The 19,546-nt window shown below is 41.0% G+C and overlaps 1 protein-coding gene across 1 annotated transcript in view; it reads left to right on the top strand.

Moving 5' to 3' along the window:
• SLC41A2 (solute carrier family 41 member 2) overlaps positions 1-19,546 on the top strand; it is a 91,488-nt gene that overhangs the window by 25,635 nt on the left and 46,307 nt on the right. The window contains exons 4-6 of the mRNA XM_074940911.1: positions 3,518-3,589; positions 6,474-6,618; positions 13,197-13,343. Of these exons, the coding sequence (XP_074797012.1) occupies positions 3,518-3,589; positions 6,474-6,618; positions 13,197-13,343 (364 nt within the window). The remainder of the gene's footprint in view (positions 1-3,517; positions 3,590-6,473; positions 6,619-13,196; positions 13,344-19,546) is intronic.

Here is a 19,546-nt window from a genome sequence, read left to right as displayed (position 1 = left end):
TTCTCACATGTCTTGTAATATAAAAAGACAACATTATTTTTCTGTAATAGAGCCTGGCTTAGTTTATTTACCTGTTGCAGGAGGTCCCCATAGCAAGGGTTGAATTAGTGAGGGGGAAAATTGTTACTCTTCCAAACTCCATCCACAAAATAATCTTTACCATGTGAGTCACCAAAATTAGACACTGCTCACAGATTGAGTAGTGTTCCAGATATGATCATGCATGTTCTGTGCTCTACTGGGATCCTTGACCTTGGCTCCCCTTTGGTGGGGTTTGAATATGCCAGTGGGTTCTCATAGGCTTCATGAGGGGGGAGGATGGGAAAATGTGTTGGTATCTCCTGAACACCACCCATTCCTGGTACCAAAAAAGACATCACTCAAAGTAAATTATGCAGATCTATGATTCTCTCTCTCTTCTTATGTGAAGAATGAAATAGTTAACAATGTTGACATTTAAAGTATCATTGAGCATCTGAATTATTATCTCACTGAGATTTATGGGACAGTTGACACCTCTCAGAGCAATTTGTTGCAGGCTCTCCGTAGACTCACCAGGCCCTCTTTGCATTGGTTACACTTAGTTTATATTTTGGAAGCTTTCTTCACAACCGTAACAGCTAGAGACTGACATTATAAAAAAATTAAAGCTAAGATTCTAGAGAACAAGATAGGAGCTTCAGAAAGGTACCTGAATATTGTACCTTTGTATACTGACCCAATCCAAGCTCTGGCTGGCAGAGTATAGTCATTTAAGAGACTGATTCAGAGAAGTGCCGAGAACCCAAAATTCAATGTGAAGTCAAAGGAAGGTGACTTAGGATATGTCTACAGGAAAAAAACAAAAACAAAAAAAAACCTCTATAGCGGTGAGTCTCAGGGCTCACACTGCGGGCTAAAAATAGCAGTGTAGATGTTCGGGCCCAGGTTTCAGAGCCTGGGCTCCAGTCCAAACCCAAACATCTGCAGTGCTATTTTTAGCCCTACAGCACGAGAGTAAGTCAGTTGACCTGGGCTCTGAGACTCTCCACCATGGGTCTTTTTCGCTGTGTAGATGTACCCTTAAGCTCTTAATACTTTCTCTGGTTTACGTGTGTAATGTTGGACTGGATAATTTGAAAACACACATAAAACCCCCAAACAGTCTGAAACAGGAGACTTTTTTTTTAAGCATATTATTTCAGGTCCTCTCTAAAATCTGAGTAGATTTCACTTCCACTTCATCACTTGGCAGTATTCAGGCTAACTAGATCTCAGGCCATGTCTACACTAAAGCTTTTGCCGGCATAGCTCTGTCAGTGGGTGTGGATGAAGTGTGATTTGTGACTGACATAGCTATGCTGGCAGTAGTCCCTAGGGTTTTGCCAGTGTAGTTTATTCCATCAAACCACCCTCCTTCTCCTCTCCCCAAGTGAAATAAGCTGTACCAGTAAATGTGCAGTTTTGCTAGTATAAGCTGTTCCCACACTAAGAACGCTTTTTCAGCATGGTGTACTGGTAGAGCCATACTGTTAAGTGTAGACCTGGACTAAATATAGCTAGGGTTCTGCATTAGAACACAAGATTCTAGGGAAAACACCTATATTAATTAAAACTGCTAGAGGATGTTAATGTCCACTCAGGCAAACCTTGGTGTTTTTTAAGGACTCCTACTAAGGAAGAAACTCCTCATGTTTTACCCATAACTCATTATACAACTGGTTTAGCAGAGGTATTTATTAAGAATGCCAGTAAGAAATAATTGGGAGCTCTACTTCTCTATGGGATTATTTATGATGTTTACTGCGTGTACTTTGAACACTAACATATTTACTTTGTATTGTAGGTTGTGATAAAGTACTTTATAATTAACTTTTAGTGAGTTTAGCTGGGTGTTCCCTCTGATCTACAACATTCCTCCTAAACCTAAAGCAAGCAGCATAATAGCAAAATAGAAAAGAAACAGCACTAAGAACTTAAAAAACATTCAGCTGGGAAAACCAAACAGCAGGGCTTTAATTAATTTATTTAGAAATTTTCGTGATATTTTATCCCATGTATATAAATTAATGAACTTCAAAAAAAGTTTAAGCCGCATAGTATCTTTGCTAGAAAACATGACCTTCTGGCCAGTTTGCTCAAAAGTCTTTAAAAATGTCCTCAGATAGTGTTCAGTGATTGCATGAGTCCTTTTGCTCTGACCAAAAAAAATAAATATTAAAGAAATATGAAGTATATTGTGAAAGATCTTGTATGAAGGGATTTGTTGTTTTTTTAAAAAAAGTTTCATTTGAAATATATTGGATATTCTCAAGTCCCAGCCTCAGAACTGGATTGTGAAATTATTTACAGCAATGTAGTTGCATTGGTGTAAATCCAGAGCTGGGAGGTCAAATTCTGCTCTTAATTATAGAACCTGATTTTGTAAATGTATTTGTATTCATTTAGGCAGTTCTGCTGAAGGGAAGTTGCATGCATAAATGTTTACATTATGAGGCCCATTGAGTGTAAAGTCTTGGGGGTATTTTAGACTGACTTTGTCCTTAAACATTAAACACTGACACAATTCTTTTTTCTGCCAACTGATCTGATAGCTGGCGTATTTGGGCATGTTCGTGGAAATTAAATAGCAGTCACTATGTAATTGGCTAAAAAGTGTGTGAGAAACACTTAATTGGCAAGACTTTTGTTCATCAAACCCCATCAGTTTAGGGTAGTTTTGTAGATGCTATTTTAACTGAACAGCAGCCGCATCACTATATAAATATGGTTAATTTTTAATTCTTTTAAAATAGCTGAATTTAGGCATTAATCCTCTTGAAAAACTTTTCAAGTAAAATATTGTTCGTATCTTATATCTTATTACCAATTGTGTTCAGTGAAATTATACAGGCATGTTATTGACTTGTATTAATCTAAAGACTAGGTACTGTTTTTCTAGTATGATAACTGAATGATCATACACATCTTATGATAGAGGGGATATGATAGAGGTCTATAAAATCATGACTGGTGTGGAGAAAGTAAATAAGGAAGAGTTATTTACTCCTTCTCATAACACAAGAACTATGGGTCACCAAATGAAATTAATAGGCAGCAGGTTTAAAACAAACAAGAGGAAGTATTTCTTTACACAACGCACAGTCAACCTGTGGAACTCCTTGCTAGAGCATGTTGTGAAGGCCAAGACTATAACAGGGTTCAACAAAGAACTAGATAAGTTCGTGGAGGATAGGTCCATCAATGTCTACTAACCAGGGAGGGCAGGGATGGTGTCCCTAGCCTCTGTTTGCCAGAAGCTGGGAATGGGCGACAGGGGATGGACCACTTGATGTTTACCTGTTCTGTTCATTCCCTCTAAAGCACCTGGCATTGGCCACTGTCGGAAGACGGGATACTGGGCTAGATGGACCTTTGGTCTGACCTAGTATTGCTGTTCTTATGTTCTTACCTTTACTTTACTACTAAACCTTAAAGTTAATAAATGGTACCATAAATTTAAATCCAAATGTCTAAAATTCACTTTTCTCATGTAAAGGTAAATGTTGGGAAAATGGATTCTCCCATTGAGAAGTGGAACCTAATAATTGGCAATTTGGCCTTAAAACAGGTAAGTACAACATAATCATTTTGGCATACTTTCGCAAGAACAGTTACTTAAAATTCCCAGCACAAATTTTGATGCTAACAATAGAAAAATAGTCAGAGGATACAACACTGCAACACTCAGTCAGTTCAGAGTCAACCTACTTCACTTTAATTCATAATTTCAGTATACAGTCTGTTTTTAAAGTAATACAGACTTGCAGCAGAAATAGGGCAGTTTTATCAATAAAAGGTATAGTACAGGTAACAGCCGTGTAAATTTTCCCATCCTGCCTTGTCAAATATATCTCATCTCTTTTTTTGAAAGAGACTTTCTAGGGATGATTAAAAAATAGTTCCATCGCCAGTAAAGTCCATTTAATCTTGACCTCTCAAATGCTTTCTATACTGTACTTTCATGGGTTAGAATATTTAAATAACTTTGAAGTGACTGTTAGTCACTTTAATACTATTTATTGTCTATAACATTTGAGTAAATGACTGCCTTTAAATCCAGAACAGCTGCTCCTAAACTAGATTTTGAATAACTGCTTCATATTTATACATTATAGTTAAATACATACAGTGCTAAGAACGTGTATAAAATACCCATGTTTTGACTCATTTATTTAAGTATTAGATGTAGTCTCCCACCCGCCTTCAGACATAGCTTTGTTGTTTATGTCTTTTTAGGCTCCTGAGAATCCCTCAATTTTTTTTTGTTATGACTAGGGCTGTCGATTACTCACAGTTAGCTTACGTGATTAACTCAAAAAAATTAATCATGATTTAAAAAATTAATCGCGATTCATTGCAGTTGTAATCACACTGTTAAACAATAGAATACCATTTGAAATGTATTAAATATTTTTGGATGTTTTTCTACATTTTCAAATATATTGGTTTCAATTACAACACAGTATACAAAGTTGACAGTGCTCATTTTATATTATTACACCTCTACCCCGATATAACGCTGTTCTTGGGAGCCAAAACAACTTACCGCATTATAGGTGAAACCACGTTATATCGAACTTGCTTTGATCCACTGGAGCGTGCAGTCCGTCCCCCCCCCCCCCCGGAGTGCTGCTTTACCGCGTTATATCCGAATTCGTGTTATATCGGGTCGCGTTATATCGGGGTAGAGGTGTATTTTTTTTTTACCAATATTTGCACTGTAAAAATGGCAAACAAAAGAAATAGTATTTTTCAATTCACCTCAGACACGTACTGTAGTGCAGTCTCTTTATGGTGTAAGTGCAACTTACAAATGTAGACTTTTTTGTTACATAACTGCACTCAAAAATGGAACAGTGTAAAACTTTAGTGCCTACAAGTCCACTCAGTCCTACTTCTTGTTCAGCCAATTGTTCAGACAAATATGTCTGTTTGCATTTATGGGAGAGAATGCTGCCCACTTCTTAATTACAATGTCACCTGAAAGTTAGAAGAGGCATTCGCGTGGCGCTTTTGTATCCGGCATTGAAAAGTATTTTCATGCCAGTTATGCTAAACATTTGTATGCCCCTTCGTGCTCCATTCCAGAGGACATATTTCCATTCTGATTATGCTCGTTAAAAAAAATAATGCATTAATCAAATTTGTGACTGAATTCTTTGGGGGAGAATTGTATGTCTCCTAATCTGTTTTCTCCACATTCTGCCATACATTTTGTGTTATAGCAGTCTCGGAAGATGACCCAGCACATGTTGTTCATTTTAAGACACTTTCACTGCAGATTTGGCAAAACACAAAGAAACTACCAATGTGAGATTTGTAAAGATAGCTACATCACTCAACCCATGGTTTAAGAATCTGAAGCACCTTCCAAAATCTGAGAGGGACTAGGTGTGGAGAATGCTTTAAGGTGTCTTAAAAGAGCAGCACTCTGATGTGGAAACTCCAGCACCCGAACCACCAAAAAAGAAAATCAGTCTTTTGCTGGTGGCATCTGACTCAGATGATGAAAAGGAACTTGCTTCGATCTGCACTGCTTTGGATGGTTATCGACCAGAACCCGTTATCAGCATGGATGCATGTCCTTTATCATGGTGGTTGAAGCATGAAGGGAAGGGACATATGAATCTTCAGTGCATCTCGCACAAAAATATCTTGCGACGCCGGCTACCACAGTGCCATATGAATGCCTCTTCTCACTTTCAGGTGACATTGTGGACAAGAAGTGGGCAGCATTATCTCCTGCAAATGTAAACAAACTTGTTTGTCTGAGCGACTGGCTGAACAAGAAGTAGGACTAAGTGGACTTGTAGGCTCTAAAATTTTACATTGTTTTATTTTTGAATGCAGTTTTTTTTGTACGTAATTCTACATTTGTAAGGTCAACTTTCATGATAAAGAGATTGCACTACAGTACTTGTATTAGGTGAATTGAAAAATACTATTTCTTTTGTTTTTTACAGTGCAAATATTTGTAATAAAAATAATATAAAGTGAGCAATGTACACTTTTTGTATTCTGTATCGTAATTGAAATCAATATATTTGAAAATGTAGAAAAATCCAAAAATATTTAAATAAATGGTATTCTATTAACAGTGCGATTAATCGTGCGATTAATGGCAATTTTTAATTTTTTTAATCGCTTGACAGCCTTAGTTATTACTTTCACCATCTTTGAGGCGTTGAATCATTGTTAAAGCCTTTCTTATAGAAGAGGAGTGAACAGTTCTTCCTTCAGACTCCATAAGTTCTGCTTCTTAATCATCCAGGGAGATCACAATTGAGCTATACAAATTCTCCCTTTCCATAGTGGCTGAGTGTACTTTCTCTGATGCCTCCCAGATATGAGACATGAGAGACAGGGAATGGTGGCAGTTGGTTTATGTCTAACAATTATTTTAAGTTGGTAAAGTTTTCTGATATTAATGAACTCTTGTTTTGCTCTCCTAGGTCCAGGCGACGGTAGTTGGTTTTCTAGCAGCAGTGGCTGCAGTCACACTGGGCTGGATTCCAGAGGGCAAATATCGCCTTGATCATTCAATCCTTTTGTGTTCTAGCAGTGTAGCAACTGCCTTCATAGCATCTCTTCTACAGGGTAAAAAATATATTTGTAATGTTCTACAGTGACTGTTTTTCAGTAAATATGAAATGTGCATATGTGTCACAATGTTACTTAAGATATAAATCCCAGTAGAGTACAATCTGTCTGAAGCAGACAGATGGCAGTTGGATGCCCTTTGCACTCTTCAGGCTAAAAACTAGAATCACAGTAACGAAATTGGATCAAAAAAAGAACCTAGGCATAGATTTTCCTGGATATCTGTCTTTTCCAAGATGTTTAATTTGTGGCGAAACAGCTGTGTTGCAATTTGCTCCCTCTGTTTATTATTGCTAAACTGGTTTTGAATTATGACCACAATTCTGGCCCACTTCTTCATTATACTTGCCCATAGCTTGTCATATTCTTTAAAGGAGTTTTAAATAAAACCTTACACCATATTCAATCACCCATCTAGCATTTATACCTTTTATTGAATCTCTTAGTGAAGCCATTTTTAAGTTTAAGTTTGAAAAAGTATGGTGCTAATTGTGTCCACAGCAAAAGAAACATTTAAAAAACCAAATCATAGGGGGGGCTTTAAGACAGACAGTGTGATGGGATATGATATCCAATCACATGGCACTACAGTCATGATTCTCTGTGAACAGAAACGGTTGGTTTTAGATTCTAAACTCTTAAGATGGGAGATGTCTTTATTTTTTAATTTACCACTGTACAATATACATTGTCAGTTCTTATTTGTGACTGAGTGACCAATATTAGTCTTAATAACACACACTGAGGTGGGTTTCCAGCAAAATGCCAAGCCTGAGACAGCTTTCTTAGACTTATATGCCACCTACAAAGCTGTATGGAGAAACAGCCTTTTCCCGAAAGCCAATACAATTATCCCATGCACTGTGACAATAATCTTCTTCAGAGAAGTTCTGATCAATCATAGGTTTCACCTTTTCTTGGGTGACCCGTTCAGCAGACCACACGCTCTGTATGGTAGCCCACTACAGCGATCAGTCTTAGCGCTGATCCTGTTTAATATGTACCTTCCCCAAACATAATCACAGAAATTTGTCTGTGATGATGACATTGCTCTAACTACACAGGCAGAAAATTTATCAAAGAACAAATCCTAACTAAGGACCTGAATACCAGGAAAGAATAGTGGTGGCTAAAACCAGACCCCACCAAGACTGTTGTGCCAACACTTCATCTAAATAATCAAAAGGCTAGGGTGGAACTGCATGTGGACTTCTGTGACAAGCAGATAACACACGATACCATCCTGAAATATCTTGGTGTGACATCTGACCAAAGCCTCACATACATCCAGCACCTGAAAAATATTCATGACAAAATAAAGATGTGTGTAAATCTCATTCAGAAACTGGCAGGAATGACCTGGGGAGCTGTTGCAAAAACTCTATGGAACTCTTCATTGGCCCCTTTTTATTCTACCACAGAATACTGCTCAACCATATGGATACAGAGCTTCCACACATCACTTGTCAACTTTCAGCACTGCCACTCGCATCATTACGGTACAGTAAAATCAACACCACAACTGTGGCTTCCAGTAGTGGCGTACATACAACCCCCAAAATTTATTGCGATGTGAGAATCCTTCAGAAATCGTATCATATTCAAGGAAGCAAGGATCTTCCAGTATATGAAGTCCTAAATAACATTCCGAGATTCTGACTCAAATCCAGAAAGTCCTTTTTTGGCTTGCAATGCAAGAGTTTGAAGACTCAGACTGAAGTTCAATGGCAAGCAAGGTGGAAGGACGCCAAAATCCCAAGCAAACATCTCATCAGGGACCCAACCAGAGAGAACCCAGTGGCTTTTCATTCCCACAGAAAATATGGTCCACTTTTGAACCACATCTGCACATCACAAAACAGTTGGGCCTACCTCCTTCGTAAATGGGAACTGAGACAAAATTCTACTTATGACTGTGGAACAGCATGGATAAAAATCAATGATTTAAAAAAAAAATTAAAAAATCAGATTTTTTTAATTTTAAATAGGTTTTTTCCTCAAAAAGCATTTTATCAAAAAAATCCTACCTAGAAAGATAGTTTTAATTAAGATACATTATAGCTCAAAGATATCTCATCATGGAATAGGGATTATAAATTCTAATTCTTTAGTATGAGACAATATATTCATGTAATGTTTAAGAAAAGTTTTGTAAATGAGTTCCAATAGTTCATGGATTTAGGGACCCAATCTTATGGGATTCCAGGGGCTTCTGTATAGATTATTTAGGTTAATCTTTCTATCTACCCAATGGGACTCAGTGCTGAGTCTAGAAGATACCATCAGAGATGCTTAGTTTTGCAGTTCTCAAACTGTGAATTTGTGTCTCCAGAGATAACATGCTTGTTAACAGCAAAAATATTTTTAAAGAAATAAATAAATAATATATAGAGGTGAGAAATAACAGACCTCAACTCTATTGTCCCTCTGCAAATGTGTGTACACAGAGTCAGTCCCTTACCTCTCTCCAAAAGTGCAAAGTTTCAAAAAGTTCAGTGAATAGAAGATTGTTGGGGACAGAATAGATCTGGACAAGGAGAAGAAGTCTGGAGATAAATGTGAGAAGGGAGGGACAGGCAGTAGAAACAAAAGTGAAACTGTTGGAGCAGCATATTCCAGAAGTCTTGGGGTCTTTCAGAGTGTAGCCTTCATTGATTTGAGATCTACCCTACCATTCTCTCACTAGAAGGGAAAACCTATTACGGCAGCAGGCTGTAAAAGAGACCCAGTTTGGGAGTATTTTAATGAAGTTCCTCTATCTGTGGGTAAGACAGGCATGTGTGCAAAATGCAAACAGTGCAACAAAGAAATGCAACGCCTGGTTGCCCAAATGAAACAACATCATGAGAAGTGTTCCTTCTCAGGAGGAAGCTGCGTTGAAGATGATGAAAGGAACATGTCTGAACATGCAGAATCTTCAGGTTGGTAAACTTTATTTCATACTTCTGTCTTAAGGACTGCCTGTCTTCCTTTTGGACTATTCTTGAATTCTCATGTTTGAGCAAAAAATATGGTTACTCTATGGTACTATCATTTTAGATGCAGTTGTGATAAACAATAAATAGCTAAAATAGGCAGATCTTCCTTTTACAATTTCACCTTTAAAGTAGTACTGAGTGTCAGTGAATGCAATGAGTAATACTAAACGAGCAGTGTGGTAATAATAATTAAATAACTGCATTGACTTATTTTGTTTAGGAGAATCCATCCTCAACATACAGGATTCTGAAGACTATCCACCTTCAAGTTCACCGTCATTTTCTATCGTTTCAGAGTTGTCTGCCAATGATAGTGTTTCAGTCACATCATGTATGTCACATAGCCACAGTCTATCACCTGTAGCAAAAAGAAAAAAAAAATCTCCATCATCCAGAAACAACCATAGATAAGTTTGTGATAAGAACCAGCAGATTACAAAAAGAGGTAATTGATGAAAAAATTGCCTGGTTTGTTTATGCAACAAACTCTCCTTTCCGTATGATTGAGAACCCACACTTCATTAACATGGTTCAGTCATTAAGACCAGGATACAGTCCACGCAACGGAGCAGATGTCGCAGGCAAATTGCTGGATAAAGCGTATGAAAGAGAAATTGAGCAGTGTGCAAAAGGTCTAGAGGGTCAAATTGTTAACCTGAGTCTTGATGGGTGGAGCAATCTCCACAATGATCCTGTTGTATGTGCTTATGTGACAACAGAAGAAGGGAATGTCTTTCTTACAGAAACAATTGCTACATCAGGAAATGCACACACAGCAGGATACTTACAAGAAGTAGCAGGAAAAGCTACAACAAACTGTGGAAAAAAATTCAAATATCTAGTATGCAGCTTGGTCACAGACAATTCTGCAAATGTATCCAAGATGAGAAGAAATTATTTAGAAGAGAGTGAAGAGAGTCCCAAGCTAATAACATACGGTTGCGGTGCTCATTTGCTGCACCTCCAAGCCAAAGACTTCAGTGTTCCAGAAATAAAGGCTAATGTTGTTGAAATTGCAAAATACTTCCATAACAACCACTTTGCAGCAGCTGCTCTGAAAAAAATGGGAGGAACCAAGCTCACTCTCCCACAAGATGTGTGATGGAACTCAGTAGTGGACTCTTTTGAGCACTATATCAAGAATTGGCCTAATCCGATGACCGTTTGTGAACAAAATCGTGAAAAAATAGATGGCACTGTCACAGCCAAAGTTCTCAACATTGGGCTTAAGAGAAGTGTTGAACACATGCTGAGTACCCTGAAGCCTATTTCTATAGCCTTGAACAAAATGCAGGGAAATAGCTGTTTTATTGCTGACGCTGTTGAAATTCGGAAGGAACTGAGTGAGATCTTAAAAAGAGAAATATGCAATTACAGAGTTAAATTACAAGCATTAAAAAAATGAACCGGACAAGCACTGTCTCCAGCTCATTTTCTTGCAAATATTCTCAATGCTCAGTACCAGGGTCAAACCTTAACTGCTGAAGAAGAGGAGTTGGCTATGACGTGGACATCCAGCAATCATTCCTCCATAATGCCAACTATAATAAACTTCAGAGCTAAGGGTGGAGCATTCAAGAAATATATGTTTGCTGATAGGGTGACCTGATGTCCCGATTTTATAGGGACAGTCCCGATTTTGGGGTCATTTTCTTATATAGGCTCCTATTACCCCCCCCCCCCCCCATCCCGCTTTTTCACACTTGCTGTCTGGTCACTCTATTTGCTGATGATGTTTTAAAGAAAGTAACACCAGTGAACTGGTGGAAGTCACTTAAGCACTTGGATTCAGAGATTGTTGAAGTGATAACCTCACTTTTAACAGCAGTATCTTCTTCTGCTGGTGTAGAAAGAATATTTTCTTCCTTTGGACTAATTCATTCCAAATTGAGAAATCGTTTGGGACCTGAAAAAACAGGAAAGCTTGTTTTTCTTTTCCAGATTATGTACAAACAGGAAAATGAAGGTGAAGACGACTGAGTTAGCTGCAGAAGCCAATATTTTAAGTTTCTCATGTTGACCTGGCTGACATAGTCAATTTTAATTTTTGGTTTTTTAAAAAAATATTTCATTTAACTATTTTAGTTAAAAACAATTTTAACAAAAACAAACCTGATTTTAAAAAACTTGAAAGTTAAACTAAATTCAAAAATTCATATGCTTGTTTTGTTAAAATATTATATGTTTGCTGTTGAAGAAAAAAATCCAGAATACATGATGTTGTTGTTTTAGTTAAATAAAACAATTTAAATGTCTGTCTGGTGATGTTCTCCTCCTAATACAGCATGGCAAGAAAATCCTCCAAATATTAATGATTAACCTGTTGGAATTGGAGATAGTTCACCTCCCAGTGACTTCATAAATATCTGCTTCAATTATCTTTGGTAAATTAAATAATCAAACAATCATTCATTTTCTGATATAGCTATAAAACTCATCTGAAAAATCTTCAAAATAAATCACTTAAAAATGTATAGTATGTACCTTCTAAAAATGAAACCTACTTCTGTCTCTGAGTTGTGAAGAATATGTATTAAGGTTATAACTACCAACAAGAATGCACTATTATATAGAAATCCATGATTAAATTGAGTCTTCCTGACTAGTGATTTAAGGAGTAGAAGAAATTAATTTCAAAAATATGTAAATAATGTTAAAAATAATAGAATAAACACATTTGAAATCTCTTCAGAGCTTCTCTTCTCTCTTAGGTCTACTGGATGATGAGAGGGAAAATTCTTTTCAGTACCAAATAATATTGCTAATGTAACACTGTGAATAACATTCTTAACAGCCATTTGAATACTATAGGGAAATTACTCTTAAAAAGAATTTCAGTGTTGCTGTTTTTAGAAAGCATACTAACTGTTGACCTCTGTGTAAAGTGTTGTTTTGATTGACTGTGTATCTAATAGTGAATTTTTTTTTTTAAATTACACAGTTTAGTGACTAGTGGCCAAGTTTCTGGTAGGACATCCTGAAAAGAATGTGTGCATCTGATAATAGCTAATGCATATTTATTGAGTGATGAAATCTTTGACAGTTCATTCAGCTAGACCAGGGGTTGGCAACCTTTGGCACGCAGCCCATCAAGGTAATCTGCTGGCAGGCCGCGAGACATTTTGTTTACGTTGACCATCCGCAGGCACAGCCCCCCACGGCTCCCAGTGGCCACGGTTCGCCGTTCCCAGCCAATGGGAGCTGTGGGAAGCGGCGCAGGCCACAGGGACATGCTGGCCACCACTTCCCACAGCTCCCATTGGCCAGGAACAGCAAACTGCGGCCCCTGGGAGCTGTGGGGGGCCGTGTCTGCAGACGGTCAACATAAACAAAATGTCTTGTGGCTCACCAGCAGATTACCCTGATTGGCTGCATGCCCCTGTGCTATACCTAATTAAATAACCTCCTTTGAAAAAAAAAAGAAGAAATTAAAATAAATGTTGTTGAGTCAAGTGGGAGGAAGCATGATCTTAGGAAAAAGGCACAAGCTTGTAGTTGTCAGGAGCTCTGGTTTTGATTTCCAGTTTTTCCATAGATTTCCCGTGGGATTACGATGTAGATAAAGATTGACATGTTTTCTTCTTACCTTCAATCTAGGCATAATAATGGTTGGAGTTATTGTTGGATCAAAGAAGACGGGCATAAATCCTGACAATGTTGCTACACCTATTGCAGCGAGTTTTGGAGACCTTATCACTCTTGCTATACTAGCTTGGATAAGTCAGGGTCTTTATGATTGCCTTGGTAAGTATGTTCCTAACTACATGTGCCTTTGAGAAGCTCTTCTTTTGTTGTTGTTAAACATTTAAATAGATACACATTCTTTTTGACACCAAATGATAGATCTTTGGTTGAAACATTAGGCCACAGCTATTTATTCTTTTTAAGATAAACAGTATCTCAAGCCAGTAGCTGCAATCAGTTGAAGTCCCTATTTTCCCCCTTCCCAGTATATGTTACTATACTAACCAGTCCAAAAGTGTCCCAGTCACTCAGCACATGTACTTGTCACTGAAACTCCTGAACTAGCTCCTCTTCCTGTGAAAAAGAATCTGGCTTTGTTAGAGTTTCTGAATGTCCACTTTCAAATCAAATCTTAGCCCTCTCCAGACCATTGTTTGACTTGTCACATCTGCTCTGGTAGTTACTTGTTTCTTTGTTGACTAACTGTTTTTGGGTATGTCTACAGTGGCAGAGTTACAGCGCTGGCAGTTACAGTGCCACTCAGAGAGCGCTGAAGGGAAACCGCTGTTGTGTGTTCACACTGTCAGCTTCCTGCACAATAGCGTATACACACTTGCGGCACTTGCAGCGGTATTCGGAGCATTGCACTCTGGGGAGCTATCCCACAGAGCATCTCTTCCTCTTCTGCTGCTAAGAGCTGTGGGCAGGTGGGGGGGGGTCCTGTTCCAATGCCCCATGATGCGTTGTTTCGCATCTTAGCAATGCCTGTGCTTCCATCCGCATTTGGTGCCATCTTTCAACGGTTTGTGTACTGTGCACTCTGCCTCTTTGGTCTGCAGGATTGGATCCTGAACAGTCGACCAGTATGCTGCTCGCTCTGACTAACACATTACAAGTGGCAGTGGAGTTATTCCTTAAACTACAAAGGCAAGAGGAGTGCGACATTGATCTCGCTATGCATAGTAGCTATGACACGAGATTGCCTGTGGCATTAACAGAGGTGCTGACCACAATGGAACGCTGCTTTTGGGCTCGGAAAACAAGCGCGAGTGGTGGGATCACATCGTCATGCACATCTGGGATGACAAACAGTGGCTGCAGACCTTTTGGATGAAGAAAGCCACATTCATGGGACTGTGTGATGAGCTTGCTCCAGCCCTGCGGCAAAAGGACACGAGTGAGAGCTGCCCTGTCCCTGGAGAAGTGCATGGCAATTGCACTGTGAAAGCTGGCTATTCCAGACTTCTACCGATCGGTCACTAACCGATCGGTAGAGCGGAGTGGGAAAGTTGATTGTTGGACTCGTTGATGGAAGTGTGCAGGGCCGTTAATCGCATCCTGCTCCAAAAGACCATGACTCTAGGCAACGTGCATGACATTGTGGATGGCTTTGTACAAATGGGCTTCCCTAACTGAGGAGGGGTGATAGATGGCATGCATATTCCAATTCTGGCCCCAGACCACCTAGCCATCGAGTACATTAGTTGGAAGGGATATTCCTCTATGGTTCTCCAGGCGCTTGTGGATCACCGTGCGCGTTTCACAGATATTAACGCAGGCTGGTCCAGAAAGGTGCATGATGCACACATCTTTCGGAACACTGACCTGTTCAGGAAGCTGCAAGCAGGGACTTTCTTCCTGGACCAGAAGATCACCGTAGGGGAAGTCAAAATGCCCATTGTGATCCTGGGAGACCCTGCATACCCCTTAATGGCGTGGCTTATGTAGCCCTACACGGGGCACCTTGACAGCAGCAAGGAGCAGTTCAACAACAGGCTGAGCAAATACAGAATGACTGTTGGGTGTGCTTTTGGCCATTTAAAGGCCTGCAGGCACTGCCTATATGGGAAACTGGACCTGGCCAATGACAATATTCCTATGCTTATAGCCGGGTGCTCTATGCTACATAATATTTGTGAAGGGAAAGGTGAAAGCTTCTCTCTGGGCTGGACCGCTGAGGATCAGCTCCTGGAGGCTGAATTTGAACAGCCAGAGACCAGGGGTATTAGAGGGGCGCAGCACGGTGCCATAAGGATCAGGGATGCCTTGAGCCAGCAATTTGAAGCTGAAAGCCACTAATATTTGTTGCTATGTTCGGGAGTGCAGTGCTTGTAATGCTAGGAAGTGATTGTGATTGGTGCAGACAATGCACTATGAAGGTTTAAGATAGTTGTGTGTTGCTTTGAAGAGCTCTGTTTGCTTTCAATTAATAGAATAAAGATTGCTTTCAAACCAACTCAATTCTTTTATTAAAAAATAACAACCGGAGGAGAGAGACAAACAAAGAAAACCACATCAGCACTGAGGGGGATGGGGGAAGGGAAGGTCCCAGGAGGATGGGGGGTCCCGGGATGCTTAAAGATTTGTGTATGTCCAGGGATCATATCCAACCTTCTCCTTTGAAGTACAATGCAGTGGGCACTGTACTTGGGAAGGGCTAATCTGCAGAGGGACGGGTGTTGAGTGCAGTGGGTACTGGGAGTCCGCAGTGCTGGAGTGTGACAGGGGAGGAGTGGAATGCCGCGGATACAGATTGGAGCCAGGAGGTTGATAAGAGTGTGTTGGCAGTGTCTGGGGGGCACATGGGAAAGAGTTTTGCGACAGAGGCTGCAAGGGAGGGTGGACTTGGAGATGCTCGGTTTGCAGTGCTTGTATCGCCTGGAGCGTGTCTGCTTGGCGCTCCATAATGTTTAAGATCCGCTCCGTGGCTTCATTCTGGCGCACTGCGTTCTCCTTTCAGTCCCTCTTCTCACTGTCCCATGACTCCTTCAGTTCCTGTTTTTCGGCCGCAGAGTGCATCATAACCTCACGCAGAAAGTCCTCCTTAGTTCTTCATGGCCACTTTCTAATTCTGCGCAGCCGTTCAGCCAGCGATAACAAAGAGGGAGGCTGGGCTTCCAAGGTCAACTCTGTGAAGCCAAAAGGCAACATTTTACAGAAGCAGTATTGTTTGAAACACACAGAACACTGATCCAGTGATTTAAAACACAGCCACTATTCACATACCTGTCACTAACTGGCTGTCCCCAGGCAAGCACATATGAGCCACAAGATCCCCAAAATGGTGAGTAGCTGCAGGGGCAGGGGAAATCAGTGTTCCCGGAACCTACTGTTCACTGGGCACGTGGCTCTTGGAGAGAACCAGCAGTGTAGGGGGGGGCCTGGTAATCATTCCTGTCCCCACATTTTCCACAGGCTTTGTTCATTATGGAAGATATCTCGCTGCTGAGGGTGAGGGTCTTCTCCAAGACTGTGGCTTCCACCCTGGCCCTTATGCAGCTCACCTGCGTGCAGCAATGGACCCCCCCCACCCAGTGTCGGCAGAGTGGTGCGGGAAAGTTACCCTTAATGGAGCAAGAAACAAAGCAACTCTGCCAAAGAACCTACAGCAGTGGATTGCCCAGTATCTCCATGAGATTTCCTGGAGATCTCTGAGGCAGATTCCCGTGAAGTGAGGGAGTCAATCAACAGCCTGTTCCGCCGCTCAGACTAGGCATGTGGTGGTACGCACATCATACAGACACAAGCCTGCTTTCTGCAACCCTCCTGCCCCCAACAACTTACTTCAGTGATTCCCAAAATCAAATCCACTTACCAGGAGCCTCCTCTCCAGTTTGCGCTTCGCCAAGATCCAACAGCTGTGACTGGCTAGCCTCCTCTGGGGTAGGAAAGCACTCCTGGCTGCATGCATCTCTGACCTCCCAGTTGTCCTCTGCCTCTGGGTCCCCCTCCACATCCTTGTCCCACATTTCCTCCTCCTGGCTCGGTCCACTCTCAAGTGGCACGCAAGCCACCCAAGTATCCTCAGTGGCCTTTGCAGTGGAGGTGGGGTCGCCACCGAGTATCGCATCCAGCTCTTTGTAGAACCAGCAGCTCGTGGGCGGAGCACCAGAGTGGCGGTTTGCCTCCCACGCTTTATGGTAGGTGTTCCGCAGCTCCTTCACTTTGACCCTGCACTGCAGTGTGTCCTGGTCATGGCCCCTTTCTGTCATGCATCGTGAAATCTGTCTGTAGGTATCATAATTCCTGCAGCTGGAGCACAGCTGGGACTGGACAGCCTCCTCTCCCTAAATGCTGATGAGGTCCAGCATCTCGACATTGATCCAAGTGGGGGATTGCCTGGTGTGTGGAACACGCGTGGCAACCTGGAAAGATGCGCTGAGACCACTGCACACATCACTGAGCAAACAGGAAGGAGACTTTCAAAATTCCCAAGGAATTTACAGGGTGGGGACGACGGTTGATCACCTGAGGGCAGGGCAGTAGAGTTCAAACTGATGACCAGAGAGGCAAGAACAGGCATTCTGGGACACCTCCCGGAGGCCAGTTGCAGCACTTGACCAGGGTGTCTACACTGGCACCGTGGCCCTGTACCCCCAGCGCAGAAAGCTGTATGCCTCTCGTCAAGATGGTTTTTTTACAGCACTGCAACTGTGCAGTTTCTGCACGCTGAGTGGCTTGTCAGTGTGTACACCTCGGAAGTTACAATGCAGAAAGCTGGTTTACTGTACAGAAACTTGCCAGTGTAGACAAGGTCTTTGTGTAGAGGTCCGCTTCTGTTTTTGAATGGTTTGTGGTTTTAGTCATCATTAAAGTGCCTAGAGTCAAGGCTATATATTTATACATGCAAATCAAAATATCTTGATAAAATAAAGCTAAAAATAGCATAAACTGGAAAAATTAATCTATTGAAATAACAAAGGACTCTTGCTATTCCCCAAATTGCAACAAAATATTGGGCTTTTAAATTATAAACATGAGCTAACTTGTGGGCATCATCAAACTGGTCTTAACTTTTTACTGCTTTTTCCTCTGGGAATCACCACTGCTCAACAGTAGTGATTGTTGCTAGCTGCTCCACAGAATGGTGCTACTCTTCCCTTGTTGTCTGGGTTTTGTCTGTCTTCCAAGGATAGAAAATTATTTTCTGAACCTAAACTTGTCGATTTTATAATAGCCCTGTACATGGCAGCAAGGACTGCTCAACCATAACACTGACTTTCTAATTCAATCTTAAAAGATGAAAAGTGGAGAACTACCATGAGATTAGACCCACCACATAAATGAGGTCTACAGTGAGTCCTACTGACTACTAACCTCAAGTGGCAGTGTTTTAACACTGTCAGGTTGTTGGCCAGAGTTACATTTTGTCTGGCTTCCCGGTGACCTTTTTTTTCCCCTCAGTCATCTAGGAGTTGAGATTGGTAGGCTATGAACATGTGAATCACACATCCATCTCTCCCAACTCACTTTGGTTGTGGACTGGTCATGTTTTTGCCTATTTTTCTACTTTTATGGCAGAACTAGGGTTTTTATGTTTGTATAGCTCTTGAAACTATTACTGTGGATTCTATTACTGTGGAAACTATTACTGTGGATAGGACAGGGTCGGCAACATTTGGCAAATGGCCCATCAGGGTAATGCGCTGGCAGGTCGTGAGACATTTTGTTTATGTTGACCATCCGCAGACATGGCCCCCTCGCAGCTCCCAGTGACCGCGGTTTGCTGTTCCTGGCCGATGAGAGCTACAGGAAGCAGCGGCCAGCACCTCCCTGTGGCCCACGCTGCTTCCCGCAGCTCCCATTGTCAGAGAATGGTGAACCGCAGCCACTGGGAGCTCTGGGGGGCTGTGCCTGCGGCCAGTCAACGTAAACAAAATGTCTTGCGTCCTGCCAGCGGATTACCCTGATGGGCCGAATGCTGAAGGTTGCCGGCCCGTGTTCTAGGACCTGGGCTGCCTGTTTGAGTGAGAGGAATAGAGTCAACTCATACTGAAGAAGGCTCAGTGTCATGATGTTCATAGACTGCAGATTCCTTTTTACAGGAGCATGCTAATAGCTTAGCCTTAGATTCTTGCTGAGATGTACACAACCATGGCTTGTGAAGTTCTTCTGATTGTCATGTATGGCCAAGAATATAGCAGAACTCTGAAAAAGAAGAATCTTGGCCAGTTTTAACTGTTCTTTCTCTGCTTCTGCAGCCATCCAAATCATTTGCTTACTGACATTGAGGAGTAAGCTGTGTACATAAATGCTTGAAAGGATGCTCTAGAATACTCAAATGGCATTTCGTCATTTCCATCTTTCCTTCCTTAGGGCCGCTTCAGAGCTACTGCCCTTTTCATGGAACATATAATCTATCTGGCTACTTCTGAGATGACTGCATCTACCCTTGTGTTCTTTGTCATTGTCTTTGTGTTCTCCTTTTATAGGGGATATAGAGGGTTTTAATTTGCTGGTGAGGAATTCCTGTCTGGTACATC

This window comes from Natator depressus, chromosome 1, assembly GCF_965152275.1.
Source record: "Natator depressus isolate rNatDep1 chromosome 1, rNatDep2.hap1, whole genome shotgun sequence".
Taxonomy (NCBI): domain Eukaryota; kingdom Metazoa; phylum Chordata; order Testudines; family Cheloniidae; genus Natator; species Natator depressus.
This window is presented reverse-complemented; position numbering and strand designations above follow the sequence as displayed.